This window comes from Acartia tonsa, chromosome 3 (assembly GCF_053477335.1).
Source record: "Acartia tonsa isolate MP-2025a chromosome 3, ASM5347733v1, whole genome shotgun sequence".
Taxonomy (NCBI): domain Eukaryota; kingdom Metazoa; phylum Arthropoda; class Copepoda; order Calanoida; family Acartiidae; genus Acartia; species Acartia tonsa.
The window spans coordinates 45950343-45971584 of record NC_137262.1 but is presented as its reverse complement, the minus strand read 5'-3'; the positions used below and the strand labels follow the sequence as shown (position 1 = coordinate 45971584).

Below are 21242 nucleotides of genomic sequence, written 5' to 3'. Positions count from 1 at the left end.
TAGAGGCTAGGGGCGAATCTGCTAGTATTTTTATATATTAGCTATCATACGTTTAATTTGATACAAGATAAGGTTAATATTTTGTTATCATATCAACCTTAATGATTTTATTATTAATAGTAATTTAGAATATAAAAAAAACAGCATTTTGATATTATGACAGCCTTCAACACTTTTATTAAATACCATTTGGTCAACATAAAAATTGCAATCGCATGTCAGTACAATCCTTCTAAAATAAAAAGATACAATTTTAAAAGTTGTGCAAAAATAAATTTGTAGTTCTTTTAGAACTCTATATTTATATATCTTTATTTGTTAGGATTAAATCCTGATCTTATAAACTATACAATTGGTTAGAATTGTATTTTCATTAACATTTCATATAAAATAAAAACCACTTCAGTTTGTATATAGATGAAATTAGTTTTTAACTGGTCTATTTTTATAATTGCTCTTTTAAAACTTTATTTTGTCTTTTGGTCAATCTTTCTTAATTAATTAATGCTTAAAATAATTTAAATTAAAGATTTAAGCAAAAATCGCATTCCATAAACAAGAAAAAGAACAAAAAGTTGGATGTTGTTGACTTATATGCCAACTTTTTTGCACCTTCAATATTTACTTAATTTCTTATAACTTAGTTGTAATTTATATAGCAATGGTTTTCTACAATTATACTCAAACGAAAGAATTGTTCTGAATTTGTTTCATCCGAAAGTTACATATTAAAGCACCTTTTTTTATGTTCATTAAAAAATGCCATTTTTAAAACTATGGTTCTTTGCTAACATACTATTACGGACATACTGACTTTTTTCGTATTGCTTAGGCTTAGATTGAAAATTGTTTTCATCATTTTTGTTTCTTTCCAATAGAAAATAAAGAATTCGCAATTTTATCTTCCCCTGTATCCAGGGTTTAAATATCTCACACATGGTTCCTTTAAATTCATAAAGGTTCTTGGAATTGTTTTGGTAGAATGGACAACATAGAAAAAAAGCTGTTTTAGAGATCTTTGAAAACCTACAGTCAGTATGACTTGAACAGTATTCATTAATTAAATATTATTTACTGATGGTTTGATATGAGCAGTAGGACTTTAGGAATTGCTTTGGTTTTTGTTATAGGATGCATCCCATAACAATAGATATGTAAGACAACTATAATTTACAGATGATTCCTTAAATCTTATGGCAAGTTTAAGATTTTGTAACCTTAAAGTGAAAGAAATCATGCAATGTTTTTTGATTCATTGTTTTGTGATTAAATCTGTTATCGTGAAAGAATGGGATGAGCTTTTTAATTTAGAATTAACAATTTAGATTCTTATTTGTGTCTCACATTTACCAATAATCGAGGCTAGGCTAAGGATTCATAAAAAGTAAATGGTTGATATGTTTTCATTTTGGGTAAAACTTATATCTTTTACTAAATTGACAAAGGACGTTTATTTCCAATCAGTGGCATGCACAGCGATTCACCAGGGTGATGTGAAACCATTAGGTGGTAAAAAAAGGGTTGGTCAGTTCTTCAATTTTGCGGGGTGTTGACACCTTTCTTCACTCCCCTACTGCACGCTACAGTTTTCAATATTATTGCAATTATAATTTGATACTTTGAGTTAATTATATCCTTTGAAAGGTAGGCGATAAATACTAACTAACCGATCATGAGTTAAGGTTGAATCATTTCAAGCATACACAAAAAAAGAAAATCCAAATCTTATATTTCCTCCCATAATTTCTATGTATAAAATTATGCTTTTGAAAGCAAAAATATTTTGAGGAAAGTAAAGGTTGATGCTTACTATAACCACTGTTATCACCCCCCCCCCCTTAAATAAAAGTTGTTTTTGTTCTACCATTTAATAGTTTGAATTCATGTCCATACAAAAGCATGAATTGCTCTGAATGATTTGGTATTGCCAATTCTTTAATTAACTTTTTGATGGCTGACTTTAGATTTATCTGCCTATTTGTTTTATACATTTAACCCTTCACAATTGAAAAAAAAAACTATTTGCTGATCAAATTTTGTGTAAAACCCACTGAAGAATATAATAATCTTTATCAATTTATCTTCGTTGGCTTAAAAACTAGGGGTACTTTTAATGAATGTTGATTGATTGGTTCCAATAACTAGTAGTGTTAAACTTTTCAACCAATGATTTTAATCTACAGAACGGGTAATTTTGTTTATCAATGTACATCAATTTATCGTCCATTTTCTTATCCTTTTAGATCCCTGTATTCTACACATCAAATAAATTACAAAATAATTTGTAAGGTTCTGAAACTTTAACGTTGAGGTATAAAATACAGCTGATCATTAAATTTTTATTGCTGTAAACGTACAATCTTATAGAATAAGGGAAACTATGTTTTTATAGAACATGTTTACCGTGTTAATTTTATAAATGCTTTATGTATTTATAAAAAAATTACAATCCTTTTAAGGTGTATAATAAATGTAAAAGAGTTTATCTTGTATGCAAAAGTTTAAAGAAATGAATACATATTACAAATTGCCTTTTTTTCAATCAAGGGTAAACTTCAGGACTAAGGGATAGAGTAATGAATGATAAATTTAATTGGTTAATATTAATTTCAATTTGGTTACATTTGCGTTATCTTGTAGAGTAACGATCAACATTGAACATAATGTTGACTTACATGTCATTGAAGTTAGAGCCTACAGCATAAAGTTCATTAAGTCAGCCAATACTTCTTTTATAACTTTCTCTAAATTATCGACAAGTATGCATTTTGTTTATGTTAAATCAATGCTAATGGTTCTACTTGTAAGATAAATAGACCTTATGCGAAATCATATAGTTCAACTTTGTGGGATTGGCATGATGAATATATTATCTTCCATTGTCTTACCCCACTATTCCTGGTAAAAGTCGCACCACGCTGTCTCAGCCCATTTTTCTCAAATAAAATTTTCAGGGAATGGATGGGGTACTCTACATAATAGAAAATGCCAGGCAAAGATTTAATGGCATATTCAATTTTAATTTCTTACAAAAGACTTTATCTAACGTTTGTTGAAATATTAACTAGTTTTTTTATTGGCATGTTTAAAAAGTTACATACCAGTTATAGCTTAAAATCAGTGGCGTTCACAGCATTCACCAAGGGGGTGTGAAACCATTAGGGTTTGAAAAAAGGAAAGCCAATTAATTTCAACAGGGTTTGTCACACCGCTCTGTATCCCCCCTACTGCTTTGGATATTACAATGATGTTATTTGATTTTTTAGAATAACTATTCTTCCCCTAAAAATTTGTTGTGGGCGTATTGTTTTAGATCAAACTAAACTATACATAACAAATAGTAGACACATAGAATTAAAGGGAATATTGTAATAGGAGAAAATTATTTTGTATTTCATTATAATTTTTTGATAACATAAGTATGCCAATAATTATTATACAAAATAAATAACTACATAAAACTGTTATATATTTCTAGTAGGAATTTTCTTCAGATAGGCGATTTTTGATACAGGCGTTTTCTGAGATGACCTCTAAGGTTGGTGAATATTGGTGTTGATCTAGAGATTTATTTAACCCTCATTCATATAGTCAAGAGAGTGTTGACAAACCGTTTTCATCACGCCACTGCTTACAACCTTTATTCCTGATTTTTGGCTTGGGTAGTGGCTTTAGCTAGCTATATCATGGATACACGTGAAATAAAAGGTTTGCCCATAAAACAGGATAGATATGTATAGATTCATCTTTTTTTCACGATAAAGAGTCCTAAGACAAACGCATGAGTGACAAACATCGAAGTGGACAAACGCAGAAGATTAATTAATCAATTATTTCTATGCATGTTAGGTTAGGTTATGATATGAATGTACAAAAAGCCTCCCGCAGGGGTTAGGCATTTAAAAGCCTATAAGACGATATAAAATAGATTAGGTTAGGTTAAGTGTCCACTCTTAATAAAGAAATGAAGCCTGTAATTAATGCTTTATGATTTCTTAAAGAATATATTCACTTAAAAGATTATTCATTACTATTTGTCGTAATATAGAAACTCCTGTAATAAAGGTTAGAAAAATGTGCTTTCCCAATTAGGCAAAGTGGTTAAATGCTTTGCTTGTATTGGCAGACAAGAGTTTTTTCCTAAATTTGTACCGAATCGTATTTTTTTCTCAACAATTTCATAATACCTTTGAACATTTGATTCTATGAATATATATTCTCCAAAGATTGTCCGTTTTTTCAATATTTTGTTGACTTTTTATTGCTCACTTTCTTCTGAAGTTACTGTTCTTGTTGAATTAATTAGAAAACTTGAAGTACAAACAATACAAAAATTGAAAATAAATCTGTCTGTCTAAAATTTAGAAAAAGGGGGGAGGCATAAATTAACTCTAACATGATTATGAATAAAGAAAGAAAAACAAAATTTTTAGAAAACCTAAAACAAAAGCAAACTTTGAATAAGCAACAAGAAAAATTGCTCTCATTGTTTACATTTAGGAGGGAGGAGGATGAAAGGTATTCCAAATAAACATATTTTAATCCCTGTCTTTGATGTTTAATCTACCACTAGCGGCTGCACCACTAGAATGTTTCTGTCTTCAAAGGGTTAAGAAAGGAACACAGTAATATTGTCTGACTGATTATGACGTAACAAAAAAAAATAGCCAATGAGAGGCCACTATAAATTTTACCATTGGTCAATAACGGCCTCTCATTGGCTAATTTTTTTTGTTACGTCATAATCAGTCAGACACTATTACTGTGTTCTTAAGAAAGGGGCATAAAATTTGCCTAAAACCACCCCGGGCTTAATTCTAAAAATGAAAAAGCTGAAAACCATCCAGGGACCTATGTGAAGCTTCCCTAATATGAAGAATTCAATCGGAACAGTAGTTTAAAAAAACTTAAGTTACAGTAATTAGAACCTGCCTAACCCCTAATTGTAAATTCCAACATTGTAACAACTGCTCTTAAGGATTAAATCATCCTTGTTCAATTGTTAAATTAAAAGTTTATTCTTGAAAAACAAGTTTATATTCAAATGACACTATTAATATAAAATTATTCTAGCAATGAAGAGAATGAGTGTGTTCAAGGTGGCGTTACTCTTGAAGACACATACTATTGTACCATATTTTCTTAGAAATCAATATCTTATAATTAAAACCAATGCGAAATTTCTTTAATTTTAATTTCAAAGATATAAACATATTTTGAATGAACATTTTTAATGGTTAAATGTTAAATTGTCAAGTTTCAAAGAAAATTACCATACTTTTACTATGAATTTTAGTCAAGTTTTCAAATTTCTAGGACTATTCCATCAAGGCTGCACTTAGAATTAGTGCTGTCCGCTTATGATATCTATGTACAAGACGAACGGACGGACGTTAAATTTAGAAAAGCTTAGCTTATTTAGATGCTTTTTATAGAGTAGCTACGCTTTGACAATGAAATTAAACATGGTAATTAATTTAATTAAAAACCTGTGGCACCTATTTGCTCTTAATATCCTGCTCTTAAAGCTTAACAAACCATTTCCGACAGTTTACGTGTCAAGTTTAGGTTCTAGGGCTGTGGTGAATTTTCATAATTTAGGTTCATAAACTTAATACAAAATTTGACATTAACGCCAGTAATCTAAATTAATGGCTTCGCTCCTAAACTCTAGGGGCGTCGTCCGAAGAGGAATGGATATTAAAATTTCAGTAAACTGTTTACAAGATCTTACTAGATTCACAGGCAAATAGACACCCTGTTACTCTATACACAATTATTTAGTCAAAATGTTTTATAACAAGGATGACAACATCCATAAAAGCGAAGCTCTGAAACGGTAGGACAAACGGACATTAACACTTGTATAATGTCAGAACTGAATAATCAGAATGCGAATGTATAAGAGTCAAAGCAAAATTGTAAGTAAATTTGTTAAAAAACTGCTTGATACAGGATAATGATTATGGACATACTTACATTTTTAGGACTTGATTATAGAGTTGCTTCGCTTATAATATTGTACTTTGTTGTCCCAGGAATCAGTATACCAAAAATCAGACCAATCAGATAATTAGGTCACATACAAATTTGTTGTTATAAATGTAAAAAAAATCAACATGTTTAAAATGGACGTACGGACATTCTGGTAATGATTATAGAGTTGCTACGCTTTCTAACTCGGACCTAACTATTACAGAAATCACCATGCAAAATTTGAAATCGATAGGACAATTCTAACATGCCTAAATTAACGAAAAAAGCTATTTAAAAAAGTAAAAAAAATAACATGTTTAAAATGGACGTACGGACATTTTGGAAATGATTATAGAGTTGCTACGCTTTCTAAATCGTACCTAACTACTAAAGGAATCACCATGCAAAATTTGAAATTGATAGGACAATTCTTACATGTCTAAATTAACGAAAAAAGCTATCCGTGACGGACGGACGGACGGACGTGCGGACGGACGGACGTACGGACGGACGGACGGACCAACCCTAATTATAGAAAAGCTTCGCTTTTAATAATCTTTTTTAAAAATATGTTAGTTTTACATGCGCCAGTATCAAGCACAGCAACTAATAATTTTAATAGTAAAACCTTTAATTTTATTATAATTCTTATGCCAATTCACAATTATTGAGTTATTAATCTTATTACTTTAATGGTTCCATATCGCAATTAATTCCTGGTGTTAAAATGGTGTGAACCCTAGTTACCTACTGTTTTTAAATACCTCATATTCATTAGACATACTTTTTATTCACTGAATCTTAAGTTAAGAGGAGCGAAACTTCTCTTAAATTCTTAATTGTGTTGGACCATTAGTCAGTAATGGTTTAGTAACAAAATTACTCGTAGAAAGCAAACCAATAAAGATTTATCAAATGAACTAAAAGTTTTTTAGCCAACAAATGAGATATTATGTTTAAAGAACTTTGGATTTAGAATAGTAAAATAGTCTTGTATCCTCTTATTACCATTGCATTGGTTTAGTCAAATTAAATATTACATTTCATTGTCTTAAATGAATAAAAGCTGCGCTACTTTTAACTAAATCCTGCTTGTTTTAAGACAAGCAATACAGGACTTCAAATTTGGCATTCTGGAATAACTGCCTTAATTATAATCATTTCTGGTTTCTCATTTTTCGCGCTGTTTATTCATTTTTAGAGTGGTTGTTAGTTTGTCTGTATTTGTTTGTTGATTTGTTATGTAGGAAGCTTTTTAAAGTGCCTCAAAAAAATAACGTCATACTGGCCTACTATTGTTCAATTAAAGGGTATATTAACCTATCATTGGTCACTTGTATTGTATGACGTCATTTTTTTTAGTTACTTTAAAGCTTCATCCTTAGGTTTGTTTGACCCATCCTTGCTGGGGAAAACAATATGTCCAGATCCTCACTCAGAAAATTGAACTGACAATAACACAGTGAAGGAACAAGCTGGCCCTATGATTATACATTTTATAATTTCTTTGGAACAAGCTAGTTGGACGGATTATTTTGTCTGACAGTCTATCTAGGGTTTAAAATCTATTTTGAAAACAAACTCTGTGTCATTGGACCATCCCTGCTCCCTTAAACATTAGCAAAAGTTAAATTGTTAATAAGTCATGCATCATAACTTTTATAAGAAATTTTGCCACAAGATAAAAATTTCTATTGAACAAGAATGACAATATACTTTAAGGCGAAGATTCAATATGTTGTTTAAAAAGGAAATATGGGATTTTGTCATAGATACAATAATATGGCAAATAGACATTAAATTTGAGCACTACATTTTAGGTTTAAGTTCTGTCTTCTGGTGGTGAGTAAATTATGGTGTGAGAAAGAGTTGTAGATTAAATATTAAGTTTAGTTTGACAAATAAAGTTTACTCGTTCGCTATTAAATATGAAGTGTCTCTTCAGTGAAAGTTTTATTTTATTTGATACAAATTAACGGATGATTCTGATTCTAGAAGAGCTTCGCTTTTTAAATTTCCATCCAAAAACTACCCCTCATACGACCCTGAGTTGTTAATATATGTGTAACGAGAAATTTAGCAACACCTCTCAAATCACCAAATGGTCAATAACCTACCCCCTTCATAAACGTTATCTTTTAAATCAACAGTTTCATCAATAGTTAACAGTGGTGGGCATGTCTGGCAGATATAGAGCGCAAATGTAATTATAAATTTCGAATTTTAGTAAGAGGCAATGGCTATAGGAAGTATCTAACACCCCTTAACTGTCCCTGTGCACGCACATACTTGTAGTCTTTTGTCGATATAATAACTGATTAAAAGATAAATATTGAAAAGAGCAAGAAAATGTAAAAAAAATTGAAATAGTACGTTGGGGGAGGGGGGGGGTGGGGGGATTGGTGTATAAGGTTGATTAACAGAATTTTACCAGAAACTTTTGAAAACAAAAAATGTATTAAAAACATTTGAAATAAATCATAGTGTAATTTAAGTGTAAATTACTACGATACCAAAATGGCAGTTGAAATAGTTGGGCGGTTGCTATTATTATCTTTTCTTAAACTAGAAAAAAATGATCTATATTATTTTAAGAATTTAGTCATTAATATTGGAATAGTAAATGTACGTTTTAATGTGTTTTCATAATATTAATATGTTTTATTTTATCACATTAAAAACAATATTTTAGGTAGTAAAAGTATTAAATAACTATTATATAAAGAGGGGAGGGATATAAAACTATCTTTCCACCAAAAATATATTAGCTACTAATGGCAGAAATTGTACAACAATACTTTGGGTGTAGGATTTCTTATCATTTATTGTCCTATCCCTGACATTATTACTCTAGTTTAAAATAATAAGAATACTAAAGAGAAGAAAAACATTGTCAATCTCCCAACTGTTTGGATATTTATTTATTGTTTATGTTAATAATAGCATATGGTGGTTGTGTTGTGTAAGGGGGTAGTTTTTAAGAAGTGAAGCTTCTTTACAACTAGATTATGGCTGTACGTCCTTTTGGGAAATCAATTTTCGATTTTTAATAAAGTAAGTAAATACATTCGAAGTTAAACCTGACTTCATGTTCCTAGAATATTGGCAGTTTTTAATCAAAAATTTTTAAATTTTTAAGGCACTCTATGAACAACTCAAAAACCTGATAATAGTCATTTGTCGTATCTTATTAAAGATAGCTTTCCGTGGATATTAAAAAGGAAAATAATAATATTAAAGCCAGATTTGTAAGGCCCGAGGGCCGAAGGCCCGGGCCAAAAAATTGTACAAGTTTTATTATTTAAGTTTTAATATCCGTGTAAAATTGTCAGTAATACGATGCTATACATAATTTTCAGTATCGCTGAGAAGCGGTTCTAATCCAGTGGGTATTCGGTATCAAAGTCATAATGGAAATTTCGTTTTTTAAAAATTCAACTACACCTATTTGGATATTTTTATGTTTTCCTTGTTTTATATTTGGAATGTTACTTTTTTAGAAGGGTAGTAACTTGTAAAATTACTACTATATGGATTTTATTCTTTTTATGCAGCCAAAATATATCTTTTATTTGGTTATTAACTTACCTTTCTCCCAAGAAACTTGGATCTTACACCATATTATCATGTACTCTTATAAAGTAAAACTTCTTGCTGGCTAAAATAACGATTAAACCCCCCTTTACCCCGTCCCCTCCATCCCTATTGTATGATCGAACTGACCAATAAGTGATGTCCATGTTAACAACCTACATTGACGACAGCTTTCCCTCTGTCAAAATATCCACGTATATTTTATATCCATTAATCTACACCATTTTCATCCTACCAAAATATTAACTAGCTTTAAAGGCAGAATTTTGTAACAAAAAGATGTAAGAGGGACTGATTTTATGTCTATTTCCTTATACCTTTATCCCTAAAATTACTAATAATTATCAATTTTACAGGTATGTAATTCAGTTTTTCTGACTAAAATGTCTTAAGTAAGTTGCAATACCCTCAAAATGTTGTTTTTGTTTAAAACGGATCAGGGTTTTGTGCATGGAATTGAGAAAATTAAAAAAAGTATTCAGCCTATCTTAAAGGATATTCCTTTATTGTGTTTTATTTGAAGCAGAGTATAAAAAGATTAATCCTAAAAAGAAAAAATCTTTTTATGTAATATATATATATAACGCTATTTTTATATTTTCATTAGTTAAATGGTCCCATGCCCGGTAACTGTAGGACAGGTATACAAATCAAAGTTTCAAGTTTCCTCTAACTGTTTACAAATCAAAGTTTCAAGTTTCCTCTAACTGTTTACAAATCAAAGATTCCAAGTGTCCTCTAACTGTATACAAATCAAAGTTTCCAAGTGTCCTCTAACTGAATACAAATCAAAGTTTCCAAGTGTCCTCTAACTGTATACAAATCAAAGTTTCCAAGTGTCCTCTAACTGTATACAAATCAAAGTTTCCAAGTGTCCTCTAACTGTATACAAATCAAAGATTCCAAGTGTCCTCTAACTGTATACAAATCAAAGTTTCCAAGTGTCCTCTAACTGTATACAAATCAAAGTTTCCAAGTGTCCTCTAACTGAATACAAATCAAAGTTTCCTAGTGTCCTCTAACTGTATACAAATCAAAGTTTTTACATATTCTTTAAATGTATACAAATCAAAGTTTCCAAGTGTCCTCTAACTGAATACAAATCAAAGTTTCCAAGTGTCCTCTAACTGTATACAAATCAAAGTTTCCAAGTGTCCTCTAACTGTATACAAATCAAAGTTTCCAAGTGTCCTCTAACTGTATACAAATCAAAGCTACCAAGTGTCCTTTAACTGTATACAAATCAAAGTTTCCAAGTGTCCTTTAACTGTATACAAATCAAAGTTTCCAAGTGTCCTCTAACTGTATACAAATCAAAGATTCCAAGTGTCCTCTAACTGTATACAATTCAAAGTTTCTAAGTGTCCTCTAACTGTATACAAATCAAAGCTACCAAGTGTCCTTTAACTGTATACAAATCAAAGTTTCCAATTGTCCTCTAACTGTATACAAATCAAAGCTACCCTTTAAGGATATCTATGACCATTAAATTTAAACCCAAAAAAGGGTTGGCTAGCCGCAAATTACAAAGTACAGAACTGTTTTATTTCTAGATATAGATTAAAGTGGTTATTAACTTTTGTTTGAGGATAATGCGGCTGGCAATTCTTGCACGAAATCAAGATTATTTATGTGATATAGCCATTTCTTTTTAAAAGTAAATTATTATCCTAATTTAAAACAAGCCTGACCTAAAAAGAAAGTAGAAATATTTAAGAGTAAAGCTACTCAATAGTTTAATTGTAGCGTGCACATTGTTCTGTGAAGTGGTGCACGAAGCGCCCAAAACACCCTCCTTAAACAAAATCGAGGGTGGTCCAAAAGGTATGAAAAGTGTAATTGGGATAAAAAAGGACAGTAATTTAATTGTTAGGGGGTGGATATAATGTAGTACATACCTTCAAATATAATCACTTATACAAAGTAAAACAAGGATGACAACATCCATAAAAGCGAAGCACTGAAACGGTAGGACAAACGGACATTAACACCTGTATAGTGTTTCTTAATTATCATAATATAAATTTATAAGAGTCAAAGCAAAATTGTAAGTAAATTTGTTGTAAAACTGCTTGATACAGGATAATTTTTATGGACATACTTACATTTTTAGGACTTGATTATAGAGTTGCTTCGCCTTTTACATTATACTTTGTTGTTCTAGGAATCAATATACCAAAAATCAGATCATTCCGATGATTTGATCACATAAAAATTTGTTGTTAAAAAAGTAAAAAAATCAACATGTTTAAAATGGACGTACGGACATTTTGGTAATGATTATAGAGTTGCTATGCTTTCTAAATCGTACCTAACTACTAAAGGAATCACCATGCAAAATTTGAAATCGATAGGACAATTTTAACATGCCTAAATTAACGGATAAAGCTATCCGTTACGGACGTACGGACGTACGGACGTACGGACGGACGTACGGACGTACGGACGGACCGACCCTAATTATAGAAAAGCTTCGCTTTTAAAAAGCGCCCTTTCATTGGTAAATTGAAGCGCGAAGTGTGCAACTTTTTTAATCCGTATTTTATAATTGATTAGTGTATAAAATACATAATAGATGTTACACTTTTTAAATCCATTATTTTCATGTTATTTTCAGGTAATTGTAATAGATAGCTTACTTGCAATTTAAAAGGACATTAAATTAGTTTTAAGATATAAAATTACAAAATAAACAGAAGTTCACTTACAGGATATGATACTGATTTTACCTACTTTTTTTTGGAAAAGCTTATAATGATGTTTGTTTTGGGCATTTAAAATCTAACATTCTATATGTATGTACTAGCGGTTGTGCCCCTACCATGTAGGGGCTCTGTATTCGAAAGGGTTGGAAAGGGCAAAAAATAGGCTAAAACCACCCCGGTACCTCTGTAAATGTTTAACATTAAGCTGTTATAGTATTTGAGTAACTAGACAAATGCATGCATGGCATTGAAATTAACTAAAACTTCAAACTATTTTATGTCGTATTTTAATCATGTGTCTAGAAGACATTCAATATCAATCATTTATAAAATTATATTTTAAAAAATCTAACAGTCAAAACATAAGATAAGACTAGTCTACATTATCTATAATACAAAGTAGAACGATGTCTGTCTGTCCGTCTGTCCTTCTGACCGTCTGTCTGTCCCTTAAGATCTCAGTAACCACTGAACCGATCGGTCCTCTTCAGGGTATCTACCTATCGGTCCTGTGGTGGTTTTAAGCTATTTTCTTGGGGGGTGGGACACCCCCAACCCTCCCAAAAATGAAAATTTACCCCCCCCCCCAAAAAAAAAAAAAAAATAATTTTCTTGAGAACACATTAGACTATGAGCAGCACCAGTAGTAATTTTCTTGAGAACACATTAGACTATGAGCAGCACCAGTAGTAATTTTCTTGAGAACACATTAGACTATGAGCAGCACCAGTAGTAATTTTCTTGAGAACACATTAGACTATGAGCAGCACCAGTAGTAATTTTCTTGAGAACACATTAGACTATGAGCAGCACCAGTAGTAATTTTCTTGAGAACACATTAGACTATGAGCAGCACCAGTAGTAATTTTCTTGAGAACACATTAGATTATTTTTTTACGAATTTTGCGAAATCGTTATTTAATCGAGAAAATATTTTCCTGCTGGGTAGGTGCAAAAAATTTGCGATCCGTTCTGCTGGGTAAGTAATAGAAGATTTAATTATACCTCTTGGGGCAAAGCCCCTAGAGGCTAGGGGCGAAGCCACTAGTTAGCATATAAAATAGAAAATCTGTTAGTTCCACGTTTTTTTATTTAAGCTTTATAATGTTGTTAGCCTGTTTTTTGGCTCTTTAAAAATTTCACCAGAGAAAGCCATTAAAAAATATCCTAAATTGAATAAAAAAAATTTCTTCTGCATAATTAAAAAAATCCTAATCCCAAAAGGCTTGGGGCGAAGCCACCAGTAAAAATAATGTAATGATGCAAATAAACAGACAAGTAGTATTGTTTTTAGAGAAACTCTTTGAAATCATTCAAGGACGAATTTCAAAATTAATATTTTTATTATAGCGCAACATCTCTAAGGCTAGCGTATGTCCAGGCGTACATAAATCTTTATGTACGCCGTTACTTCGTTAAATTGAAATTACTTAAACTTGTTTATTAGCTAATTTAGAAAATTTGTTGTTTCATATTGGTTTATTCAAAAAATTGCATATCACGTGATTTATTGACAATACCTACCAAAAAGATTTAGCTGCAGCTGCGTGCACAGAAACTCAGCAGGGGGGTGTTAAGTCTTGTGGTAGCGGGAAAAGGGGAAGGCAGGCCTACCTAATTTTTGGTTTAAAGGGATGTATTGACAGCACCCAAAACTCCTCTTCTGAATCTGTAAGCGTATGTTTAGCTTTTACTATTTTTCGTCAAAAAATTTGTTAGCTTTTTTAGCTGCGCTACTTATGAACATAATTGCTTAAAATTGTTAAAATCTATAAATATAGACGTTTTATGATTCATTTACTTATTTGTATATGATTTTAATTCTAATAACTTATTTAACATTACTGTTATTTAACTAATCATAGATAATGTGTTAAAAATAATGATTTATTTATTTAAATTACTTATTTCCAAATATTTGTTGACCCCTGAAATCATATGTGTTTGGTCTGTGTAATTGTGTGTGTATTGTGTGTGAGTGTGTGTGTGTGTCCAGAACGATATGTGATGTAACATTATCGTATATATGTGCACACACACAAACACACACACACCACGCACACAGAACTGCATATCGCGCGCACAATACTACCACTAGTTTCGATTTAACCATCGTTGTGTGCACATAGAAGACAGCGCTACGCGCGCCCAGTGAAAATAAATTTAAATAAGTGATTCTAAATTTATCAAAAATGTAGAAAATAGCATTTTAAATAGATTTAAAGATTATCTACCTAATCAAGTGAGAAAAAATAGAAAAAGTGATTTTTAAAAAATTGTTAATTTGATGAAATGAGTAAATAATGCCTTCACCAGGTATGTACAAGATAAGTTTCGGACGTACGTCAATACACTAGTTATAGAGTAGCTGTGAAAACTAAAAATCAAATGAATAAGTTAGGAAAATAAAAGTAGAACAGGACAGAAAAAGATTTAGATTTAATAGAAATTGTATTATCTTATCTTATTATTTAGCAAAATCAAATTAGATGCTTATGTTGATAAAATATCAACAAATGATATTTCTTTACAAGTTTATAAGTTCTAAGTATTACTATTTAGCTTTATTCTTTTTAAACAATTCAAATAATAGGTATCTTTAGATATTTGTCTTTATTGATAACAATTAAGCATTCTATTCAACAATAATATGCAGACAAAAAATACATTTTGCCTCAATGATGACCTATTTGATCTTAAGGATTAGAAAAAAGGGGTTTATGTCAATAATCTAAAAGAACGTTACTAAAGTTTGGATCGCTTTAATCAAATTAAATCACAATTTAATTTATCTAAACTTATATTATATTATATAGGTTAAATTGTTAATATTTAGTAATCATAAGAGAATGGATATAGGATATATATGGATATATTGAATGGGGAAAATTTGTCGTATATATAGCTTGCTAATATGGACCTCATTTATTAGTCAGCTCGTTCATTCAGTAGGAAAGGTTTAAAGGGGGTGGATCGTTATTTTAGCTAGCTGGAAGCATAACTTTTTCAGAGTTCATGAAAATCTGGTGCAACATCCATGTACTAATATATCAATTCATAAGAGCCATATCAAAATATTACAGCGCAACCACCCTGCAATTTTTTTTATCCAAATATTCATGTTACATCTAATTTGATATGAGTTAAAAAGGACAGGAAAGTCAAAAGAAGGAAATAATAGTTTCAAAACTGACCTTTTAGTTTTAACACCAAATACAAAATCTTATATTATATTTCATAAAACTTCAATTGTAGATACAAATTTAAAATTTTGTACATCTATTAAAATTGGTTTGAAAAAAATATAGATTTTTTTTACATTTAATTTTATTTTTAAATGGAAAATTGTTGATTTTCTTTACAAAAAAAGTTCCTCCTATAACTTTAACATAACCTTTCGACGTACAGACAAAATTATGGAGTAGCTTCGCCACTTCTGATATTGTTTATGGTCCTGATTTTGTGAATATTAATCTTCTCCCTTTGGCCATGCACACAAACATAATATAATTATATAAACATCAATCAATTTAGTACCAATACATACAATTTAGAAAATTTTTCAACAGGGTTAATTTTCATTTGTGGATACTCTAATATCCATTTAAATGTTATTGAAATCACACTTGACTTAAATGGGGATTCCTGAAACTTTCAGGCATAATCTTAAAACCGTAGCAACTCTAATATAGTAACCAAAACTAACGTTTACTTAGACTAGTTGATTTTTTCTATAATAAAATTGTTTTAAACTTAAATAATACCTAGGATGATTAGACGTACATGATGCTATACTTGATTTTAATCTCTGCAATTACGCCTTAAAATTAAAAATTAGATCTATTTTGCAAGCAATTTTTGACGGATTAGCATCGAATTATTGATATAATTCTACTTTTTCATATCTTATGGTCCATTTTTCTCGATTATTTAGCTTTACTTTAATGGATGTTGTAATCCTTGCTTTATTTTTTACATCAATTATGTATTTTGAAAGCGAAAATGATTATAAATTAAACTATTTTCTGACATATATATAATTTTTTGTTTTATCATTAGGAAGGTTAATAATAATGAAATTCAATAGATTTTTTTGTTTGCTATAATTATCAATAACAAGTATAACATAATCCACAATAGAAAATAATAATAGACTAGTTGCTTCGCCTTTACCGTTTATGGGAGGTCGAAGAAGGTCGTAAAAATAGTCTAAAACCACCCAAAGATATTTGAATGTAAGCTATACTGAAAAATTTAATCAATTCCGACCAGCAATTTCCAAAATCTTCAGCTCCAAACAAAAAAACTTTACTACTTTACATTAAAGGATTAGGCTATTAAATCATATAATTATACCTAAAATAAAAAAAAAGATATCTTTGTTTTAGAAAATATGTAGATCAAATTAAGTTTTTAGCTTTTAATCAAATTAAAGAATTGATTTCAATCCATCAATGATATCTGTACTTCAATTATAGAAAAGCTTTGCTTTTATAAAATTATTGGCCAATTGGCAACTTATTTTTAGATTAATATGTGTTAAATATTACTATTAATAAAATAAACAAACATTAAAATCAATCAAAACAATATTTAATATTATTTAACATACAAACTATTATTTGATTATACTGTTATTAGCTATGATATGTAACACAATAAAATGTAAGACTAACACTTTAAAAAAATTGCAATTAATTCAACTACAACATAAAATCCTTTCTTATCCCAATATTTAATAGCTATTGAAGAATTAGGGAGAAGATTGAATATCTTTTATTGTCCTTTCCTGAAGACATGTATAAGATAACTTGATAGAATCGAGATGAGAGAAAATTCTGTGTGTGGTTGGTGAAGTGTTTATACATTACAGACAGAAATAAATGTAGAATATACGTGGATATTATGACAAGGGAAAAATTGTCGTAAATTTAGCTTGATATCAAGAAACTCATTTATTGGTCAGTTCGTTCATCCAGTTGGAGGGGAGGGGATGGGGTGTTGAAGGGAGGAATCGTTATTTTAGCCCGCTGCGTATTTCACTTTTTTAGAAAGCATTAAAATCTGGTGTAAGATTCAAGTAAATAATAGATCCATACAGCCAGACAATATTACATGTTGATTAAAAAAGAGGGGGGTATTTTCAAGGGATAATTTCTCATGGGAGTGTGCATTTAACCTCTCCCATAATAGTTTAATAAGTGGCTTCACTGTAAAGTGAACCATATTTGTTCATCAATAAGACATAAGACAAACTTTGTGTTAATTTTTATAAGGATTATTTGGAAGTATTTCAAAAACGCTATTGCGAGAAATTGTCTCGAGAATTTCAGCAGCCATATGTCAAGCTTTCAAAGGATGGAAATACAAAGTATCATCTTTGGGTAGGGATATTTCATCTTAAGAAAAATCTTGTACTTTGGTCTTGGTTTGTCCTGTAAATATTTTGTGTTTTTATCTAATCAACATAAAACTATACGAGTTATAATAACATTTCCAGTATGGCTTTGTGTCTCAACCATGACACTTTGGTTGAGCTTGACTTCCGAATTAGCGGGAAGTTCACGAGATCAGTTGGCGAACATACAAACCCCCAATACCAGGAACCATCAAGTTTCAACAGCAGGTTTGAATATAGATTTATTGATGAAATTATTTCAAAGTCCTGAAATTACAAAATCAATTAGTTCATAATTCCAGTTATTTATAACCACGTAATCTTAATTGCTTTTTAAAAATCATTTTTCTCTACAGTTAAGAATCTTTGGAAACTTTGGCTTAAAAGGAAAATTATTTGGTTTAATAATTCATTGTTAAATGCAAAAATAAAGGCACATAAAAAATTACTAAAACATATATTAATCATAATTAAGTTTCATGCTTAGCTGGCTAAAGCCTTTTTTAAAACTACATATAATCGTCCTATACACCATTCTTCTTAATAAAATTAACAAATTCTACCTGAAGTTCTTATGGTTTCAAATCCCTGGTATACTAGGGTCGTTCACACACTATGAGACCAATGATAGGCCCAATTTTGTTCTCCGAAATCTTCACACACTCATGTCTCCTTCAAAAGTAAGAAACGTGGGCGCATATAAACAATCCATGCCGCGTCTATTACTGAAGGAAAGTCAAACAAGACGACATTTGCGCTTAGTTTTAGGATAATGATAAGGAATTAATTTCGAACTTGATAAACACCAAGCTTCCTCGAAAAGAGGTTAAGACACACCCCCCGTTTGAAAGTCAAATTAACTTCCTTAACGAGATTCAAGGTTTTTTGCGCTGAGCACTAGCAACATTTCTCACTAAACTCAACTCACCATAATCACATGAGAATGGCCACATCCCGAAAAACATGACAATTTTGCTCCTAACTAAATGAAACCCCGTGAAATGTATACACAATATTATACTCCTCACTAGGACTCATAATACCTCACATTTTAGGATAGAAGGATGGGGATTGGTTTATACCATACAATATTCCAGGCACATGACACTCACAAGATCACATACACAAATCCTAAAATGGATAATCCTATTAATCATGATGTTGTAAATATAACAACTTATACTAAATAATAATCATTTCATAATCAATAGGTAATAAATCATTATTAATAAATCAATAAGTACCTACGAAATCAGGTTGAAATGTAAACAATAATGGTAAAATAAAACGAAATAAATCTTAGACAAGAAAATTAAGATTTATAGGTACTTAAAATTAAATTTGTTAAGCATCAAAAAGAGTAGTAAGAAAAAATATTTCAAAATCCTTGGGCAGAAAGTTTTTCAAACTTAATGAATAAGAACTGTACTATCTTAATCAACAATAAAACTTTTTAATACTTAAAGAATAGCAAATAATAATATTTTCGTTAGAATTTTCATCAAAATTATGAAAAAAATACCAATTTTTCTTTGTAAGAAATATGAGACTTTAAATATGAATTTTCAATCATTCCTTGATCTGAATAAAATGTTTTACTTGATTGAAATTCATATATAATTTTAAAAAAAATCTGCTAAAAAATACTTGATTTTTTTCTTAGAATAAATATCGAATCACGCAACCTCGACACATTTATTCCTTTTTGGTAAACTTTTCAGGTAAGTTTTATAATGAATTGTACTTTTGAAAAGAAATTAAACTCAATAAAATTAAATTTGAGCATATGAAATAGAATAAAAATTAGTCGCATTTCATTTGATTCTTATTTTAGGCATAAAAATAGGCATATGAAAATGTGGCTTTTTACTAAAAAAAATGTTCTCAATTTTCATAAAATAAGAATCAATTATTGATCAAAAATTTTTTAAACCGCTTTTATTTCAATATCTGCGATAAAAATGAAGGAAAGGTTAATTTAAAATATGCATAGTTTATCTTAAATTAATTCTGTGATATTCATATAAATAATAATCAATATTTTAATAATATCATACATCGTGTTCATTATTATAAATGCTTATCTCATAGAAAATAGAGTTTACATTTTTAAACATGAACGAAAATATATGTACCTAGGAAATAATTGCTATAAAATACTTTCTCAAGGTTTAAAATTGTCCGAAGTCGCTAGGTACATATATTACTACGAATCTCTGCTCTCGGAATGAAGAAAAATCTTTACGCGTGGATTATTAGGAATCCTTGCCTCCGGAGTGAAAGAAAAACCTTTATTTGCTTACAAATTAAAACAAATATCTTGATTTTTTGCGATAATCTTTTTAAAATAATAATAAGAAATATTTTAAACATTATCATAATAATTTTACATGTTGTGTTCTTTACTTTAATGCATTATCTCATATGAGAATCTGAGAAATAACATTTTTTAAGCAAACGTGAACCATGAAAAAATACCTCGAAAAATAATTCTAAAATCTATTTTTCTCAATCTAAAAATCTGCAAAAATCATTTGGTAGTTAATACACACAAACTTTTGCTTTTCAAAATCATACTTAAAGAAACGAAATCTTTTAAAATCTGCTTTAAAAGTCTAAACAATTTTGTAGAATTTTTGTGCTTAAATATGAACAATAAAATTAGTTGAATAATGAATACTTATTCTTTACAGAACCTTTTTAGGTTCCCTTCACAAGCTTAATATATAACTTGTATTATTTTTTCTTTAAAAGATCATTTTCACACATAAATAGTTTATGTTGTAAATTAGATTTGTGGTTTGAAATTTTTCAATGACGTTCTGGCGGCAACACCCGCCATATTGCAGGCCATTTACCCTGTGTCGGGCGGCCAGCTTGGCAGCAGCCAGGTCGATTCTTGATTCACAACAACACCAACCTCATTATCAGAACCGGCTGCAACACAACCAACAGCGTCAACTGCAGAAATAACAGGTTTCTCATTAACAGCATCACAAGCAGAACCAACAGGTTCATCATTAACAGCTACGGCAGACCCAACCGGTTCATTATCAACAGCTACGGCAGTACCAACCGGCTCATTATCAACAGCTACGGCAGTACCAACCGGTTCATTATCAACAGCTACGGCAGTACCAACCGGCTCATTATCAACAGCTACGGCAGTACCAACCGGTTCATTATCAACAGCTACGACAGAACCAACCGGTTCATTATCAACAGCTACGGCAGTACCAACCGGCTCATTATCAACAGCTACGGCAGTACCAACCGGCTCATTATCAACAGCTACGGCAGTACCAATCGGCTCATTATCAACAGCTACGGCAGTACCAACCGGCTCATTATCAACAGCTACGACAGAACCAACCGGCCACGCACTCTCATCAACAGTTACGGCAGCTTTATACGCAGATTTCTGCTGACCAGCTCCATAGTCAGCACTTGTACAGATAAAACCACTACCAAAAATGGTTCGCCACAACATAGACTGGCCCACTTTCTGGTAGGTTGATGGAAACACGTCAGGATGTGTATTTCCAATGATGATATCTAAGCCTCCACTA

The 21242-nt window shown here is 30.5% G+C and overlaps 2 protein-coding genes across 2 annotated transcripts in view; one reads left to right on the top strand and one right to left on the bottom strand.

The window, feature by feature from the left end:
* Positions 1 to 21242, bottom strand: part of poe (E3 ubiquitin-protein ligase-like protein poe) — a 415170-nt gene that overhangs the window by 227197 nt on the left and 166731 nt on the right. The gene's annotated exons all lie outside the window — the stretch shown is intronic.
* The window catches only part of LOC145314340 (uncharacterized), a 336127-nt gene continuing 329273 nt past the window's right edge, over positions 14389 to 21242 (top strand). Inside the window, exon 1 of the mRNA XM_080154215.1 lies at positions 14389 to 14591. Coding sequence (XP_080010341.1) covers positions 14579 to 14591 — 13 coding nt within the window. The 5' untranslated portion in view covers positions 14389 to 14578. The remainder of the gene's footprint in view (positions 14592 to 21242) is intronic.